The 19093-nt window shown below is 56.4% G+C and overlaps 1 protein-coding gene across 2 annotated transcripts in view; it reads left to right on the top strand.

The window, feature by feature from the left end:
* Nucleotides 1–19093, top strand: part of Vav1 (vav guanine nucleotide exchange factor 1) — a 58552-nt gene that overhangs the window by 19051 nt on the left and 20408 nt on the right. For both annotated transcript variants that reach the window (XM_063228730.1, XM_063228729.1), the window contains exons 2-19: nucleotides 12564–12680; nucleotides 13076–13134; nucleotides 13214–13282; nucleotides 13399–13507; nucleotides 13611–13706; nucleotides 14403–14471; nucleotides 14591–14694; nucleotides 15496–15595; nucleotides 16005–16100; nucleotides 16311–16379; nucleotides 16475–16561; nucleotides 16653–16738; nucleotides 17151–17283; nucleotides 17735–17844; nucleotides 18388–18489; nucleotides 18664–18761; nucleotides 18841–18863; nucleotides 18974–19019. In XM_063228730.1, coding sequence (XP_063084800.1) covers nucleotides 12564–12680; nucleotides 13076–13134; nucleotides 13214–13282; nucleotides 13399–13507; nucleotides 13611–13706; nucleotides 14403–14471; nucleotides 14591–14694; nucleotides 15496–15595; nucleotides 16005–16100; nucleotides 16311–16379; nucleotides 16475–16561; nucleotides 16653–16738; nucleotides 17151–17283; nucleotides 17735–17844; nucleotides 18388–18489; nucleotides 18664–18761; nucleotides 18841–18863; nucleotides 18974–19019 — 1573 coding nt within the window. The remainder of the gene's footprint in view (nucleotides 1–12563; nucleotides 12681–13075; nucleotides 13135–13213; nucleotides 13283–13398; nucleotides 13508–13610; nucleotides 13707–14402; nucleotides 14472–14590; nucleotides 14695–15495; nucleotides 15596–16004; nucleotides 16101–16310; nucleotides 16380–16474; nucleotides 16562–16652; nucleotides 16739–17150; nucleotides 17284–17734; nucleotides 17845–18387; nucleotides 18490–18663; nucleotides 18762–18840; nucleotides 18864–18973; nucleotides 19020–19093) is intronic.

Genomic DNA, 19093 nt, shown 5'->3' with positions numbered 1-19093 from the left:
TGCGGCACACCACGGTGACCTTCCTTGCAGGGAGCTGGCACGCTTACCTAATGCATCTTTCTGAATCTCTTGGTCCCCTTCGCTTTTGAGAAAGATCTCCAGCATCGCCACACTTCCTATTTTTTTAAGCAAATGGTCTGAGGCCCAGATTGCGTCATGGGCCCTCTGATTTGAAAGCCGTGGTTCTTGAGGACCTAATTCATGATAAATGGGGTCTTTAAAAATAATGATTTGATAGAGTTTGAGCTCTCCGTGAGCCTGTGAAACCACCCCGCAATCCAGCCCGGCTTCTTCCGTTCCACGGGTCCCTCCCCGGTCCCCACCCACACCCTGTTCCTGTGCCTGAGGGTCTGCACTGCAGTGGGATTTGCGTGTCTTATATAAGTGTGTGTTTTATATAAGTGGAATTGGACCATGCGCGGTCTGTTGTGGTTTCCGCCCCAGCCCCACGCCCACCGGGCATCCTGGCTCCCAGATGCATCCATATCATTGTGGGACTCAGTGCCCCCTGGATTGCTAGTCCCGAGTGGTGTCCATGGTACCCACGAGTGGGCCAAGCTTCCCTCTCTGCAAATCTGAAGCTTTTGAAAGCCAACCTGATGCTGTCATTGGTGTCTGAATGAACACAAATGTTTTTTCCTGAATAAAATCACTAAAATACTACCCAGGCGCGGTGTGCATGGCTGTCACACCAGGACTAAGGGAGGCTGAGGCAGGACCGCCGCACGTTGGAGCCCACCTGGGCGACTTCACGATCTTTAATATTAAAGTTGAAGAAACAAACAATAAAAAATAAAAGAGCTGGGGACGTAACTCAGCGGTACACCAGCCCTCGTTCTATCCCCGAAACCACAAAGACAGAAGCATCTATACAATTTCCTTCAGGCTATGTGCATAAAGTTCACACATGACAAAAGTGAACTTTGTGTGTAGGCTTGTGTCCGGGCTGCAAGATGTTTCAATGTAGATGTGCAAAGAGTCACGATCTGCAAAGAATCTGAAACCAGGAACACTGTGGATTCTGAGCGCTTTGGATAAGGGATACTCAATCCGTTTCCGTCTGTCTCTCTGCTCTCCTGTGGGTGAATGTGTGGTTACTCCATCGACTGCAGATGCAGCCGCGTGAGCTGTGTACGGACGCCTGCTTTCGTGTCTCTTGAGGCCCTGCCCAGGAATGGAAGACAGGCGCGTGTTCACAAGATGAGAGATTAACAGAGAACAGAACGAGGGGCCACTGCTACACCCTGGACATTGGGCTGCCCGGAACTTTTTCTCCTCTCTCTGCACCGCTTGGTCCTGGAGTGGATGGCCTCTCTCACATTACCAGCTCCCCACCACCCCAAAACCTTACCAGATGCCTCCCCCGTGTAACCACCGTGCACCAGACACCCTGTACTTCCTACCACACTGATCGCCACCGTCGTCACTAATCGGTTATTTGTGTTCCCTTCTGTTGGGGTCAGTGCCCCTGCTAGGACAGGACTACGTTGCCTCGGCCACCTCCGGAGTCCTGGCAGACGCTGACTAGTAATTACAGGTCGATGCATGACTGAGCTTGGTGAGTCGGCCTCTGAACAAGATGCTAGCATGGAGGTTCAGTTGGCAAAAAAGACACAGGAGCTGGTAAAGGCCTTGCTGAGCTGGGCTCGGAGGCATCTCTGTGGGCTTTGAGGTGTTGGGTGTGTGCTGGGCAGAGGGAGCCGCTGGCTGACTGCTGGCTGCGTGTGGCAGGCTGAGAAGCGGGCGCCTGCACGTCCTGCTCAAAGCCCAGCACGCCCACCATCTCTGGGCAGCATGCGAGTCCCTCAGGGAACCTGAACGAGCAAGATGAAGGCGCTGAGGGTGGAGCGCAGAGGTCCCCCCTCTGCCCTTTACTGTCTCCCCCAGACAGCCCCGGTGGCAGGCATTTCCTGTTTCCGGCCGTGTCCCTGGGGCTGGGGTGTGGGTGGGGGAGCCACTGGGGCACCGTGCACGCCCTGGGCCCTCGCTCCCGGCCCCAGCAGGCCTCGGCTCTGCCCGCCGCCTCCCTGATGACCAGTGATGACCAGCTGTCCTCCTTCCCAGCTCGGGCACCAGCAGGGCTGTGCCAGTGGGGGACCAGAGGGCAGAGCTGGACCCCAGGGCCAGGCTGACGCTTTACATACAGCACGATGCCATCCTGGAGGAAGCAGGAGGGGGCCGAGAGAGAGGGCTGCACCCCAAAGCAGGGCAGGTGAAGAATCGGCCTCCACGCTCCTGTCTGGGGGGGCTCCTGGCCGTCCCCACCTTCTCCCACACCTCAGGCTGCCGGGAAGTCCTTGTGGTGGTCTGACCGCAGCCCTGACTGCTGTCTGAGGGAGCCCCTGTCCCTCGCCGGCCCCAGCCCGGCCCAGGGGGTCATGAATCACCCCCCTCTCCCCCTCTGGGGTATCACATGATTGCAGGGAAGTGGTTTCAAGGCTCAGCTGATGTCCCTGAGGTCAGGAGGGAGTTTCCTCCCTTGGGCCACAGAGAACCATCTGGCGCCTTCCCCCTGGTGACTGTGGTCCTGGGCTGCGCTGGCCCACAGTGGAAGAGGCTCCTGGGAGGGGCTGCCGGCCTCTCACCCCGGAAGTTCTTGGTGTGGTCCCCCGAGGCAGGGCGGTGCAGTGGTTAGGGACAAGGCCTCGGGGCTTTGAGTATTGAGTTTTTGGGTCCCCGTTTCTACCTGTGTGATCCCAGGCAGATGGTATCCTCATTAGGAGCCCCAGGTATTCCCTTCTTTCCAGTGGGAATTCATTCCTGAAACAGTGTGTACAGGCCTGGTAACAGCAATGAGGCCTGACAATGGTGTGCATGTGTGTGCGTGTGTGTAGCTGACACCAAAGACAACCTTGGGAAAAAGAGTCCATAGTAAGGGAAGGAAGGTACGCGTGGGACAGGAAGGAATACTCCACGTGTGTTTGCAGGGGGACACGCATATGCAGTTGAAGACTAAAGACAGGAGACAGGGCGGGGCACGTCCGCCATCCCAGCGCTCTGGGAGGCTGAGGCAGGAGCATCCCAAGTTCAGCCTCAAAGCCTGAGCGACACAGTGACTAAGCAAGACCCTGTCTCAAAATAAAAATAAAACAGGGCTGGGGATGCAGCTCAGTGGGGAATCCTGGGTTCCATCCCAACACCCCCAAAATGTGGTCGGGGAAATGGGGTAACCGGTGTCTGGACAGGGGCCAGTGAGGGGGGAGAGGAGGGGAGGAGACCGCAGGAAATAAACAGGAATCGGAGAGCGAACGGCGGTTAAAGGAGAAAACACACTTACCCAAGCGAAGTTTTGTCCACACAAAACCCTGCGTGCGAGGCGCTGCTGGCCGCTTGGTTCGTGGTCAGCCTGGACTCGGAGGGGCCTGAGATGGCCTTACGGAGGTGAATGCAGACGCCAGGGCACGTCCAGGCAGTGGGACATCCTGCAGTGCTAGGAAGGAAGCGGACCATCACGCTGTGAAGACCGGGGACGCCCAACTGCCTCCAGCCACGGCAAGAAGCCGAGCTGAACAGGCTTCCTGGTGCAGGGCTCCACCTCGGGACAGTCTGCAAAAGACCGGACCCGGGAGACGGTGGGAAGACTGGGGGATGCCAGGGTTACGGAGCGAGAGTAAGTGGAGGATTACGGGTCGCTTTTGTTGTCGTGGTGGTGCTGGGCTGCGTCTCTAGCTCTGAAATCATTATTATTATTATTATTAAACTTTGAGGCAGACTCTCACTAAGCTGCCCAGCTGGGCTTGAAATCGTGATCCTCCTGCCTCAGCCTCCCAGAGTGCGGGGATGCCGGGCGTGCTCCCCCACACTGGCTAGCGCAGAGGTTTGGGGTGCAGCGAGCTGTTCTCTGCAATGACAGATGTGGAGGCCTGTCCCTCTGTCTGTCCAAACCCTTAGAGCGAGACCCAGACTCGGGGTGGTCATCGTGCGCTGGCCGCTCCCGGACGGACGGTCCCTCTGGGGTGTGTGCTGCGGTTGGGGCTGGGCAGCTGGGGCGGAAGGGGGTACGGGGCCTCTTGACAGCTCTGCTCAGTTTTGCTGTGGACTTTGTTTGGTTCTAAAATAAAGTTCTTAAAAAATAACAGAGAAGAAGGGAGGGAAGATCAGCTGGCACGATGGGGGGCCCGGGGTCCCCTTCCCTCTCCAGCCTGCCGGGTCTGGCATCCATCGCGGCTGTGAGCACATTCCCAGGAGCTTTCAGATGTCAGAGACGCAATTTGCCTGCTTTTCACAGTGTTTCACTGGAGCGCTGCTGCGGCTGTGTACGTGCTACGGTTGGTTTTGTACTGCAAAGTGACTGTGTTAGCTTTCAGTCACTGCGGCAAGTTCCTGACAAAACAAATTTATAAAAAGGGTGGTCTCACCTCGCTGTTTCCATGGCTGAGGGGCTGCATGGCCGTTACACCTGCGGGGAGGCAGAGACATCACGGCGGGAGGATGCGACAGGGAAGATGCTCACACAGAGCAGCCGGCAGGGAGAAAGGACTGAGGGGCCGGAGGCAGCTGCATGACTCAGGGAGCCCCCACCTCCCGGCAGACCCCTGCCGTGAAGTCATCAGGGGCTCAGCCATCAGCCAGGCCAACATTCGCAGCAGCCAAGCACCAGGCCAGGCGGCTCCGAATCCAATCAAGGGGTCACGCGAGGTGAACAGTCATGAGGATGAGAATGATGGTGAGGGCGGATGTAATGGTAGATAGATAGTCCTGGTGGTGGTGGTGACGGTGATGGTGATCACGGTGATCATGGTGATGGTGATTTTTTAAAAAATTTTATTTAAAGAGAAAAAGAAAAAAACAGAGAAAGGGAATTTCAGAAAAAATAAACAGTAGGAAATCACTAGTTAATAGATTACATACTGTCATCTTAGAAATATTCATGTTACAAAATTAAAGCATATAAAGTGGACATTCAAACAGTGAGACTACAGACAGTTCTGTTCAATGATCCAACAAAATTCAGTGATATGGTTATCTATCTTATACACTTAAATATACATGCAGTTATATCCTTTAGAGCACTTTCTTTTCCTCTCTTTTGTACAATGACAATTACACATTTTGGGTTTTGTTGCTCCCACAGTTCTTATTACTTTTTTTGAAGAGAATAAAACCAAATGTGACATAACAGAACAGAGTCAGTCAAATCAGAAGGATGGACACAGTACATGATGTAAAAACAAAATACAAGGTGATCAACAATGGTTACCATACTGCTATCTTAAAAAGAATTGCCTATATCATCAGGTATAATAAAATTGAACAAAACAGTAAAGAATAAGACCAATAAAACCAAAACATTGGAGACATTACAGGACTTCAAAAGAAGATAATAGTCAACCAGAATGGGCGTCATAATGAATCTTATTGTCTTCACAGCTGTTGCCTATACTTTCGAACCTGGCACTATCAAGCATAACAGAATAGAGGAAAATCAGTCAAAACAAGATGGTGAGAGCAATACAGGGCTTCAAATCAAGTTAATAGGAAATCAAAGTGGGTTACTATAATGTATCCTGCTATTTTTTATTTATTTTTCCCTTAATTAAAAAGATAAAAAAGTAAATAATAAAAAAAGGAGATTGAGATAAAAGAGGGCATAACAGCCAAACAGTGCAGGTCAGAACAGAACCATTTAAGCAAAACAGTGTTGGTGACGGTGATGGTGATGGTGATCACGGGATGATGAGGATGGCCGCGAGGGTGGTGGTGACGATCCCTTCCAGACAGGAAGGGCAGCCCCACATCGAGCCCTTTACACCACTGCATCGCTGAATTACAACATGGCACACTATACAACTTTCTTGACACGTCACTGCCGTCCCGGCCCTGTGACCACTGTCACTACGTCACCTGGCCTTCCAGGACTCAGCAGTACAGCGCGGCCATCCACTATGCTCGGGGACTGCTTAGATCAGGAACTACAAGCTGCCTCCTGCGGGGGTCTCGTGAGGCCACACAGACGCAGGCTGGGGTCACTGTCTTCGGGGAGCCCGGCTGACACTGGAGGCTCTGTGGCCGGCCACAGGGCGCCTCTCTCCTGCCTGTGGCCCGCTCCCTGGGACTGATTTAGTGCTCTCACAATATGTGGCTGGTGAGCACCCAAGTGGCCAGGAGCAGTGTCCCTGCTCCTCAAGAGTCACTGCCTGTGGCCCCGTCGTGATCTGTTAGTCACACAGGGCCAGTGCTGCAGGGCCACGAAATGTGTCGCATCTTCTCCATGAATACTGGGGCGCCTGGTGGCCGGGCTTGGGTCACGGGGTCCTCATGAGGCGGGGTGCCCTGATCGCATTGTTCTGATCACTGTCCATCTGTGATGAGCCTGGGTATCTGTTGGGTCTAGTGGCCCGCCCTGGTCCTCTCCTGGTAGGACTGTCCTTCACACACGCCTGGCCGTGCACGACCCTGTGGGTGTCCACACGAATCTTAGGATTCGTGTATCGAGTTCATCCAAAAACCACCCGGGAACTTCGGCTGGAACGCCGTGGATTCGTAGCTTCGTTTCGAAAAGCTGAAATATTTCAAGTATTGGAACTTTCTAGATAAAATTAGGTGTGCGTCCCACTTTATTTACTTGGGGTTACTTTGATGTCTTTCAGTAAAACAGCCCGATGCTGCTCAGTGAGGGATTCATAGCTGTATTTATTAACTTTGTTAGCTGGTCTCAGCAGTGTGTTGTCCGTGTGCTTTCTGTCTTTAGGACCTAGTAAATGATGCCTTTTGTTTTAGTGATACAGGAAATTGTTCAATTAGGGTTAGGGTTACAGTTAGGGCCTTTGCAATGAGCTGTACCCCCACTGCTCGTTTTTGTTTGTTTGTTTTTGAGGCAGATTCTTGCTATGCAGTTCAGCTTGAGCTCACTTTGCAGCCCAGGCTGGTCTCGAACTCACAACAATCCTCCTGCCTCAGCCTCCCGAGTGCTGGGATTGATTACAGGCATGAGCCGCCACGCCCGGCCTTCCCCGCCCCTTTTTAATCTTTTATTTTGAGACAGACTTTCTCTAAGTCCCTAAGTCGCCCAGGATGGGGCTGGACTTGTGATTCTCCTGCCTCACCTCTCAGAGCTCTGGAATGACGGGTGCGGGACGCTCTGCCCAGCTAAATGATATTCTTTTAAAACCAAGGCCTAGTTTTCGCTCAGTTTATGGGGCAGTCAATGCCAGCAGCTGTGTGCATGTATGCAATTCCCGCTTTTCTCACACGCACAGTATTTCTAGCATTTGTGGCCTGTCCGGGCTAACCTCGGCCCCTGAAGCAACCCCTCAGCTGACTTCTATCGCCCGAGGTAGCTTTGCTCACGCGCCGAAAATGTTGCCAGTGTTATCTTTTCAAGAAATAATATGATTTGAATTTTGTAGATACAGTGACACACACTGGGCTGGTCCCGCTGGGTTTGTATTCAGCGACACTGTGTAATTACTTCTCTGGATTTATCTGCATGTTCTTGTGTCGATGTCCGCTCCCGGCCGGCAGGAAGGACACACGACAAAGTCTGGTAGTGGACAACCTTTTCTTTTTATTTTCCTTCTCCGTATAGCCTGCCCTGGGTTCTCCCAGCCGAAGCCTCCTCTGGTCCGCTCCCCGCGGCTCCTTTTGTGCTTCAGTCTGCCCCAAAGCCTCTACCGGTCCGCTCTCCGCGGCTCCTTTTGGGCTTCTACTTCCGGGCTTCTACCTGGCTTCTTCTTCCGCCCAGGGGTGGCACCGGTATATATACGGGTACAGTGTCCAATCATGTTAAAGTAAGCAAGACAAGCTGATTGGCTAACATCATCAGTTGCCAGGCAGACTATATTGTTGAGCGGGTTGTTTACGCGGTAAGCAGGAAACTAACATATTCGATGGGAGGGGTAATCTACCTCAGGCTTTGCTCTTTACCACAGGCCGCACGTCCGCCGCGCAAGGCGAGCTATCACAGACGCGGCTCCCAACATCTCCCCCTATTTTATTTTTTATGAATGTGCGCATCGTAGCCCTTCCTGGACTGGGTGCAGAGGCTTATGCCCTATGCGTAGGCCCACCGTAGGTCCTTGGCTTAGACCTGGTTGGCCATGCCATGGTCTGCCAAGGCCCTGAGGCCCTCGTCCTTTTTCTAGGGCCAGGCACAAACTGGACGGAACCTGGATGCACACAAGCTTGCACTCATTTCCTCTCCGTAAAGAAATCCCCTCGGAGAGAAATTTAGACCTGGGCAGCATCTAACAGTCCAGCGGCTTACGTGCAGGATGGGGTAGGGCCTGGCTTAGGTCGAGTCGTGCTGGGGAGGCACGCTCTTACCCGTCATTGACTCACCTACCCTGCTGTGTATTGTCACCTTATGGAGGAGAATGAGGGATGCCCGCCATATCTAGACTCGGTCGTGGGCCGATTGAGCAAGCCATGCATATGCCTGAGGATCTTCTTGTCCATTTTGGGCTACCGCTATTTTTATTTATCTTATTGGTTGGTCTGTGATGGATCTCCAGTAGGGCAGGTCTGATCTTCAGTCGAGGGCTTTGTTGCCCGTGTCAGTCTCTCCGGTATCCACAGTGGTTCTCGTCCCGGTTCCTGTGGGAAAACACAAACCGCGCCTCGGTTCCAGCTGACCACTGGATCCGGGCCCATCCATTGTCATGCCATAGATAACCGCGCCTTTGGAGGCAGGCCTTGGCTTACTCCCCCTTTTTGTTTTTTATTTTTTATTTTTATCTTTTTTGTTTTTTTTTTTTTTTTTTTTTTTTTTTTATTGGTACCAGGGATCGAACTGGCGATTGCCTGCTTACAAGGCAGGCGCTTATGCCGCTAAGCTAAATCCCCAGCTCCCATTTTCTCGACCGGCGTTTTTTTTAGCCTGTTTGGCAGAGAACTCTGTGTATCAGGCTCGCCAATCTAGGTAACTACCCGAGGGCAGACACGCCTTTGCCAGCTGAATCTAGTCCGCGGGGGTGAGGGGCCCAGAAGACAGATTCTCCAGCATGGCAATGGTGTAAGGCGCAGTCGGCCCAAAGGTTGTAACTGCATTTTTAAGTTCTCTAATCTGCTTTATCTCAAAAGGCTCCCATACATTGCGTCCCTGGCCCATAGCTACTTGTACAGGAAATATCCCGTAGGGGCCACTATCTATCCCAGGTGGATGTACCTCATGAGACAAGCGTCCCCCCTGTCAAAGCCGCCTGTAAAAATACCGACCCGCCGGCGGCGGAGCATAAGACAGCGGCCGTGATTGGGCGGAAAATGGGGGCCCGTGTATCACTTTCTGTTCTGGCGAAAGGGGAGAGAGCTCCCAGGCGGCCGCCTCGTGGCGAGGAATCGCCTCCGGAAACGGCCCCCAAGGTGGGGCGGAAGGCTTCGCCTCCCTCTCGCGCCGGGGAGCGCTCAGGAGCTCTCTACTCCTCCGCAGACCAGGTTGAGCAGAGCGCAATTCGCGGGGCAACGCTGGAAAAGAACCCTGCGACTCCTTATCGAGCGACTTAGGCTCCTGACAGCTGGTCTCTTTGGCCTCCTCACCATTCAACTTTCCCTCGTCCTCGGAGTCAGACGACTCCGAGGCTAGAGCCCCGTCCTCCTCCTTAGCATCCTTGTTCCCCTTGACGGACCCCTCTCGGGAGCTCCCTGACTGGGCCTGCTCAGATACCCTGCGTACCTTTGTAAGCTCTTGAGAGCTTTCTCCACAACCACCCTCGCTCTTAGTGTTGCTACCTAGCATGTTTCCCATCTTTTAATATGTTACTCACCGCGTGAGGCCCAAGGAATCCGCCACTTACGCGTGAGCCTGAGGGGAGTCTAAAAGCCCTGTAGGTGCGCGCCACCCAGAGCCCAGGCTTATCCCCAACTCACCTGTCTCGCAGCTCTGTACTGGAGCGTTGTCCGCTGTCACGTCTCGGGGGTGATCAGTCCCCGTGCGGGCCTCCAAATGTCGATGTCCGCTCCCGGCCGGCAGGAAGGACACACGACAAAGTCTGGCAGTGGACAACCTTTTCTTTTATTTTCCTTCTCCGTACAGCCTGCCCTGGGATCGCTCCCAGCCGAAGCCTCCTTTGGTCCGCTCCCCGCGGCTCCTTCTGGGCTTCTACTTCCGGGCTTCTTCTTCCCCCCCAGGGGTGGCACCAGTATATATACGGATACAGTGTCCAATCATGTTAAAGTGAGCAAGGCAAGCTGATTGGCTAACATCATCAGTTGCCAGGCAGACTATATTGTTGAGCGGGTTGTTTACGCGGTAAGCAGGAAACTAACATATTCGATGGGAGGGGTAATCTACCTCAGGCTTTGCTCTTTATCACAGGCCGCACGTCCGCCGCGCAAGGCGAGCTATCACAGACGCGGCTCCCAACATTCTTGGAGAGTTTGTCTGCTGACGATCGCATCTTCATAAAAACTGGCCCTGTATTTCTTGTCTTCACGTCTGGCTGAGACCTTCCATACAGGGTCAGGCAAAAATACTGACAGCATTTGGGCCGCACTTTTGATTTCAAAGGGCATCTCGTCAACATTTCATGATTAAGTATAATATTTTCCTCTAAGTTTTGGAGATCTCTCTCTCTCTCTCTCTCTCTCTCTCTCTCTCTCTGTCTCTCTCTCCTTATCACCAGTGGATGTTGAATTTCTGTTGTGTTTTACACATCTCTGACAGTCACATTTATACTTTTTGATGAGAGACAACAGGCCTGAGGTCAGGACTTCGGGGAGATGGAATTCCACAATGTGGTTTCTATATTGTCTCTTTAAAGGCAATTCTGATGATAATAAATGATCTCAGTTTTCCTTCCATTCTAGGATGGAAATGATGCCACTTCTTTTTTCGTTTGCAAATTCATTTTATTTCAGAGAGAGAGAGAGAGAGAGAGAGAGAGAGAGAGAGAGAGAGCGCCAGGGATACAGCTCAGCGGCACAGGCACTTGCCCGGCAAGTACAAGGTCCTGAGTTCGAATCCTGGTCCCCCCACACAATTGAATTGCAGAGAGAAAACTCAAACCCCGCCACCCCGGGACAACAAGGGTACATACATTGCACACTGTCATTCCCAATGCCTTTTCTTAAATACGTTTATCTTAAGGTAAATGTCCACGTTCCATATAGTCTTTGTGACTTTTCTCTTGTTGCTGAGCCAAAATACCCGAAAACAGCTGACACTCCAAGTTTAGGAAGGAGAAGCTTATTTAGTGTGCAGTTTGTGGAGGTTGCAGGCCGTGATCAGCTGGCTCCGAGGCAGGCAACAGTTCAAGGTGGCGGAAGACGGCGAGGCGGCCAGAGCCAGCGAGGATCGAGGCTCTTTCCCCGCTCAGGGTGCCTGCGGGCCGCTTGGCCTGGAGTGGACGCAGCCTCACACCAACACTGCATGTGTACCGGGCTGACTTTTTCCTGGTCATGATCCCCCGAAAAACAGCTGTGCAAGCTGTTTAGGTAGCACTGACATTCTGGTAGGTGCTCTAAAGCACCTAGAGATGATTTTAAAGAATATGGGATGTGTGCGCTTGAGGTCATCGAGGCAGAGATCTCAGGGATGATGCAGGTTAAGCTCCACGTGGCTGCAAAAAAAATACAACAATATTGCAATGATCCAGTCATGTGATGGACTTCATTAGAAAATGCTTCAAAGCTAAAGGCGCCAGCAGCCTCTGAGCTTCAGCGAGCCCAGTCTAGTTGTTGGTGGAGGGATTCACGTTTTTTGCCGAGGGTGGGGTTGCTGAAGGTCAAGAGGGTTTAGCAGTTTCTTAAAATCAAGCCACAAGGAATTTCCCCCCATCACTGGATTTGTTCTTTCATGAGAATCCTCTGGAGCTTGCAATGCGGTGTGAAGGCTTTCCACCCACAGTGCAATCCCCTTCCACGGTGCAATCCACGTTCTCAATATATCTGCTCCTAAATAAGGGGAAGTGGGAGAGATCGGAGCACGGATGGTCCGCGGAACAGCCTGGACGTTTATTCTGTCTGCCGTCTTGCATAGATGTGGCCAGGGCCTTCCAAGACAATTGGAATCACAACATCAAAGGTCACTGATCCAGCTGGGCGTGGTGACAGATGCCTGTCACCCCAGCACCGTGCGAGGCTGAGGCGGGAGGATCACAAGCCTGAGCCCAGCCTCGGACCCTTCGTAACTTAGTGAGACCCTGTCACAAAAAATAAAGAATAAAAAGGGCTGAGGATGTAGTTCACTGCAAAGACCCTGGGTCGGATCTTCAGGAACGAAACTGAGTATCATGAGATAAAATCAACCCAGAGGTCAGAGGCGGCCTCTCAGGAAAGGGGGCCCTTTGAACAAAGATGTGAAAAATGTAGCAAAGCCTCCTGTGGACATCGGGGTGGATTTGTCTCCGTGGGTCACCCAAGCAAAGTCCCTGGGGCAGGCTGAGAGCCGGTGTTTCATCACCGTAACAGAACAGCAGCGAGGGTCGGCTTCCAAGGAGGAAAGGTTGACCTTGGCTCACGGTTCCCAAGCCTGCAGTCCCCTCCCCACGCTCAACGGAGAGATGGTTTCGTGGGAGGGAGCTCAGGGTTTGGTTCCCCGCTCTCTGCAGCAGCCGGGGTCTGTGTTGGGGTCAGTTTCTCCCCCTGCTTCACTCTTCACCCCCAATTTTCCTCTCTCTCTCTCACAGTTTCTGTGTCTTAAGAACATCCGGACTTTCCTGTCCACTTGCTGTGAGAAGTTTGGCCTCAAACGCAGTGAGCTCTTCGAGGCTTTTGACCTCTTCGATGTGCAGGATTTTGGAAAGGTGAGCTGAGCCTCCAAAGCCCAGAGACTGGGTTCCGGTTCATTCCATGAGCTGTTGGGTGGCCAGCAGATGAGTCCAACCAGGCCACGCACAAGGCACGAACCGCACTGGCCGGAGGCTTGTGGGACAGGGCTTGAGCTCCGGGCGTGCTGTGTGACTTCAGGATGGGGCTGTGCCTCTCTGGTCCTGCCCTTTCTGAGCGGCTGTGAGGATTGAACAGGACCCTGGCGAGGCTCAGTTAAGGGACAGGAAGGGAGAGAAGACCCCAAACGGGGTTCCCAAGGTCTAACAAGTCCCAGGGAGCCTTGCTCTGGGCCTGGGGGCGTGGGTTGGAGTCTGGGCTGTGGCTCCTGGGTGGGAAGGGGCTGGCTGAGCAGCTGTGGCCTCTGTCACAGGTCATCTACACACTGTCCGCTCTGTCCTGGACCCCCATCGCCCAGAACAAGGGGATCATGTGAGTAAACCTCTCCGCCATCGGGCAGCCGCTCCGTGGTGGCCCCAGGCCCTTGGCTCATGCCGCCCTCACCCCACAGGCCGTTCCCCACGGAGGAGTACGGAATGGCAGACGAGGACATCTACAGCGGCCTGTCCGACCAGATCGAGTGAGTGCGGCCGGGAGCCCGGGTGGCAGTGGCCATGCTGATGGTGTCCCCGGGTCCATCTAGGGGGGTCGGAGGGCCGGGAGCCGCCCTGGGCCTCACCGAGCCTCGTTCCACAGCGACACCGTGGAGGAGGACGAGGACCTGTACGACTGCGTGGAGAACGAGGAGGCCGAGGGCGACGAGATCTACGAGGACCTCATGCGCTCGGAGCCCGGGCCCTCGCCGGTGAGGGCGGCCGGAGGGGGCGCTGTGGGGTGCCGTGGGGGCGCCGTGGGGTGCCGTGGGGTGCGCGGGGCGCCCGCGAGCTCCTCTCCGTGTCCCCCTGCAGCCCAAGATGACCGAGTATGATAAACGCTGCTGCTGCCTGCGGGAGATCCAGCAGACGGAGGACAAGTACACCGACACGCTGGGCTCCATCCAGCAGGTGCGCCGCGCCCTCCTGCCTCAGCCTCCCCCGCCTTTGAAAGCCCGCTTCCTGAGACCCCACATGGCTCACCTGCCTCAACGATACGACTCAGCGGCTCTGTGTTTACAGCCTGGAGCTCCACTGTATTTCCTTCGAATAAATCCTCCTCAGCTGTCACCCTCAATCTCCCCCCCCCCCGTCCCCTCCCCAGCCCCCAGTCCCACAAATGCTGTCTCTGGAGTCACCATCCCGGACATTTCCCATCCTCCCCGTCACACACGGGATGTCTTTGGAGTACGCTGTGATCCAAGTTCATCCATGCTGTCTCTGGGTTCCAGCATGTTCTATTTTCATGCCTAAATAATATTCTAAGCTGGGCCTCTTTTCACAGCCAAATAATATTCCAGGGTGACTCTCTTTTCACGGCTACATAATATTCCATGGTGGCTCTCTGTTTGTGGCTAAATAATATTCCAAGGTGTGAATGGACCAGATTTTGTTTGTCCGTGCATTTAGTGATGGACATTTGAATTGTTTCCGCTTTGGGGCTGGTATGAGTAACTCTGCTATGAACAAAATTTTTTGTGTGTTACCATTTTTTTCTCTGCCTGTCAGTCTGTCGGTCTGTCTGTCTCTCTCTGTCCGGTTCTCTCAGGGGCTGATCCAGGGCGTGGGGTCTCCCTGCCCTCACCCCCTTCTCTCCCCTCTGCACAGCACTTTATGAAGCCCCTACAACGATTTCTGAAGCCTCAGGACATGGAGATCATCTTCATCAACATTGAGGTGGGCCTGCTGGCCCCAGTCCTCGTGGGCCTCTATCCCATGGGATCGCCCTGCCCGGGGTGTGGGGTGCCAGCTGCGCCCCACAGGCCGGGTGGATGAGTGTCCCCTGCTTGGTACAGGACCTGCTTCGAGTTCACACACACTTCCTGAAGGAGATGAAGGAGGCGCTGGCCACCGCGGGCGCGTCCACCCTCTACCAGGTCTTCATCAAATACAAAGAGAGGTGAGCCCGGCTGGCTGCACCGGGGCCCGGGGTCGCTGCCCTTGCCATGCCGGGCACCCGGGAGACATCACCCTCACGATCACGGGGGCAGGACGCCTCTGTCAGGGGCCAGGCTTTCAGCTCCCACCTCCGCTGTGTGGCCCCGGGAACCGCCCGACCTCTCTGAGCCTCCTTGTCTGTGAAGCGGTGTTTATGGGGCTGTGCTGAGTGCTGAATCACTTGAGGTGTAAAGTGCCTAGCACGGGGCCGGGCACACAGGGGCGCTCCGTAAGCACGGGCAGGGCCGCAGGCCAAGTCCTCAAAAAACGCGGTATACGTGAACAATTAACCAGACAGGGCGGTGCACACCGCAATCCCGGCACGCAGGAGGCCGAGGCAGGAGGGTCCCCACAGAGCTGAGGCCAATGTGGGCCACACAGTGAGGTCCTGCCGCAAGAGGGTTCTGGGAGTCCTCTCTTGGAACGTCTTTAGATGCACTGCTCTAGCTCCCTCAGTGTCCCGAGTTTGTTCAAAATGACCTTTGCGGTCACGCGGCCTTTGGGGAGGAGAAGCCGGCCCTCTCCCGGGCCGTGTGAATAAGGCGCTGTGATGGGTGCAGCTGCCTTTCTGTTGGACGGTGTTTGGAAGCTGCATTTTTGTCGCCTCTTGTATTCATTTCCTGTTAATGATATCTGAGCCTGGACTGTTGGGCCCATTTTACAGATGGGGAGACTGAGGCTCAGGGTCATCTACGTGGGGCACTGAGACCTGCCCGGCCTTGGTGCAGCCGCCCTCTCCTGCTCTCCCATCGTCCTCCCGCAGGTTCCTTATCTACGGCCGATACTGCAGCCAGGTGGAGTCGGCCAGCAAGCACCTGGACCAGGTGGCCACGGCCCGCGAGGACGTGCAGATGAAGCTGGAGGTGGGGGCCTCACCGCCCTCTGCGCAGCGTCCCCTTCCTCCCAGATGGTGTTGGATGGCGACGGTGTCAGGAAGGCCGGGGGGGAGGGGGTGTGGGAGAGTGAAGTCCTGGCCGGGGAGTCCACACCTGACCCGCACCGGCCGGATCCCAGCCGCAGGCTGAGCCTGAACACGCTTGTGACCCACGTCCTGGCTGAGCCCCGACTTGGAGCTGAACCCCAGCCCCTCTGCAGCCCCCTGTCCTCTGGCCACACCAGCCTCCTGGGTTCTCTTGTTTACGCGTTCCCGGCAGACCTGAGGATGCTTCAGGCTGTGGACAGACGCGCACGGCCAGCCCCGGTGGACAGGCGGAGTGGCCGCTCCCTGGGCCTGCCCTGGCCACGGTGACCGCTGTGTCCTCCCCCCCCCAGGAGTGTTCCCAGCGGGCCAACAACGGCAGGTTCACCCTGCGGGACCTGCTGATGGTCCCCATGCAGAGGGTGCTCAAATACCACCTGCTGCTCCAGGTGCGGGTGCAAGTGGGGTCCCCCCTCCCCCTCTCTGGGTCTTCAGGAGCGGGCTGGGTTGGCTTTGGGGGGTCTGGGCACCCCCCTTGGGATGATGGGTCTTTGGGGTCAGGTCCCTGCCTGCAGGGAGGGCAGGGTGAGAGGGGTCTTTTGGGGGCCCCGGGGAGCAGCGGGGTGACCGGGCAGGGGCGTCTGACTCCGGCTCTGCAGGAGCTGGTGAAGCACACGCAGGACGCGGTGGAGAAGGACAATCTGCGGCTGGCCCTGGACGCCATGAGGGTGAGCGGGGGTTGCACGCGTGCCGTGGCCTCGTCTTGGGTCCGCCTGGGCAGGGCCGGGTGCAGGAGGGCCAGGCTCACCCCGTGCACCCCCAGGACCTGGCGCAGTGCGTCAACGAGGTCAAGAGGGACAACGAGACCCTGCGGCAGATCACCAACTTCCAGCTGTCCATTGAGAACCTGGTAGGGTGGCGGCCGGTGGGCAGGGCTGTGGCCACGCGGGGAGGACATCTGGTGCCCTTCTTGGGGGTCCCTAACCCTGCCTGCTGCCCAGGACCGGTCACTGGCCAATTACGGCCGGCCCAAGATCGATGGAGAGCTCAAGATCACCTCGGTGGAGCGCAGGTCCAAGATGGACAGGTGGGCGGAGTCCACTCCGATGGGGGTGGAGCCTGGGAGGGGAGGGGCCAGAGTCAGCTAAGTGGGCGGGGTCGTGGGCGGGGCCAGGTTACTAGGTCGGGCTGTGGGCGGAGTCCAGCCTGTGGGTGGAGCCTCGGAAGGGGTGGGGCCAGAGCCGTTAAGAGAGTGGGCGGGGCTTGCGTCCGGCCTGGGTGGGCGGGGCTGCAGGCGGGGCCAGGTTCCAGGTTGGGCTGTGGGCGGAGGCAACGTGGATTCGGGTGGGGATGGGGCAGGGCCTGATGGGGGGCCCTGATTTTTAGTGGCTGGGGTCCCCTGAATCACGGGGGTCATATGGGTGAAACCAGCACCTACGGGGGGCACCAGAGGGAGGCAGCGGGGTGCGCCGCCCACAGAGCCCTGACCCGGGTTCCAGGTACGCTTTCCTACTGGACAAGGCGCTGCTCATCTGCAAGCGCCGGGGCGACTCCTACGACCTCAAGGACTTCGTGAACCTGCACAACTTCCAGGTTCGCGACGACTCCTCCGGAGAGCGAGACAACAAGAAGGTGGGGTTCTGCAGCCGGACTGGGGTGCCGGTGCCGGGGACAGTCAGGGCGCTGGGCCTGCCGGAACGTCCGCGTGTGTTCGCGCGGTCACTCGATGAACTTCGATTTGGCGCTCCAGCGCCATCCTGGTCGTTCTTCTAGGCCTCGACCCCTCGCCTGGGCTTTTCTTTCTCTTGTGAACTTTTCCTCCCCTTCCCACCTCCCCTCCTGGACTTCTTCCCGGCTTACGGCTGCTCATCCCCTCCCCTCCCCTCCCCCACCCTCTTGCGCCTCTCTCTTTCCCTGTCCCTCCTTTCCTTCCTCTTTCTGTACCGGGGACAGAACCCAGGCCCTTTGCACTTAGCCACACCTCCCAATATGTTTTTAATTTGGAGTTAGGGGCACGTGGGTGGGTGCGCACCCCACTTCTGCGGGCGCAGCTGCTGCAAGTCCGGACTGCACTTCCCCGCAGTGGAGCCACATGTTTCTCCTGATCGAGGACCAGGGAGCCCAGGGCTACGAGCTGTTCTTCAAGACGCGCGAGCTGAAGAAGAAGTGGATGGAGCAGTTCGAGATGGCCATGTGCGTCCCTCCCCTCCCCTCCCCTCCCCCCTCCCCTCCCTCCCCTCCCCCCCTCCCCTCCCTCCCCTCCCCCCCCTCCCCTCCCCCCCAGCAGTGCGCTCTGGCGCATGCGCTCTGCTGCGCCCCGCCTTCTGGCTTCTCCGGAGGGGGAGGGGCAGGGTCACCGAACCTGCTTCCTGTGCACGCGAGCTTCAGCCCAGCCCCGGGGGTTCTCCCTGTCCTCTCTTTCCCTCTGGCTTCCGGCTCTTCTACTGATCCTTCTCCTTTCCATCCACTCCTCCAGCTTCCCCTTCCCCACCTCCATCATTTCCCTTTTCTCCTCATCTTGCTCCATCTCGTCCTTCCTCTGTTAAAGTAAAAGTCACACAACAAAGGACCACTGCATAATGTACACTCTGTGGCCTTTGAGACATCCCTCGTGTTGTGCGGGCATCACCTCTTAGCTCCAAAACGCAGCGCGGTCTATGCAGGCCACACTTTGGAATACTATGCAGCCAGGCACAGGAGTGACACACTGATTTCCCTTCCTGCCTCTCTCACCAGCTCCAACATCTACCCAGAGAATGCCACCGCCAATGGGCACGACTTCCAGATGTTTTCCTTCGAGGAGACCACGTCCTGCAAGGCCTGCCAGATGCTCCTCAGGTGCGCTTCTGGGGGGCAGATACGGGCCCGGGTGTGATCAGCCCTTCCTCTGCGGAGGGCTCCCAGCCTTGATCCCCGAGTCCCGGGAGGCCCGGCCCTGCCCCGTGGTGTCCCGGTGAGCACGTGGGGATGCGCAGAATGGCCTCGGACTCTCGTCTGTCTTCCCTGTCCCAGAGGGACCTTCTACCAGGGCTACCGCTGTCACCGGTGCAGGGCGCCTGCGCACAAGGAGTGTCTGGGGAGGGCGCCCCCGTGCGGCCGACACGGGCAAGGTACAGCGGGGGGCGGGGCGGGGCGGCGGGCTGGCTCCCGCGGCTTTCCCGCGCTGACCACGTCCTCTCCTTGACCCAGATTTTGCAGGGACCATGAGGAAGGTAAGCTGGGGAGTCAGGGGTTCAGGGGGTGGACCTGGGGAACCCCAGTACGGGGCGGGGGCCTCCGGGGTCGCGGGCATGCACGCGCGGACTCTCCTCCCTCCTCGCAGGACAAGCCGCACCGCCGGGCTCAGGAGAAGAAGCGCAGTGAGATGGGTGAGCCGGCAGGGGGCGCTGCGAGGGCCGGGTGGACGGGACCAGCACCCCCTGGGGGATGTAGAGGTAGCGGA

The sequence above is a fragment of the Cavia porcellus genome, unplaced genomic scaffold (genome assembly GCF_034190915.1).
Source record: "Cavia porcellus strain 051 isolate PalLab524CR breed Dunkin Hartley unplaced genomic scaffold, mCavPor4.1 scaffold_17, whole genome shotgun sequence".
NCBI lineage: Eukaryota > Metazoa > Chordata > Mammalia > Rodentia > Caviidae > Cavia > Cavia porcellus.
This window is presented reverse-complemented; position numbering and strand designations above follow the sequence as displayed.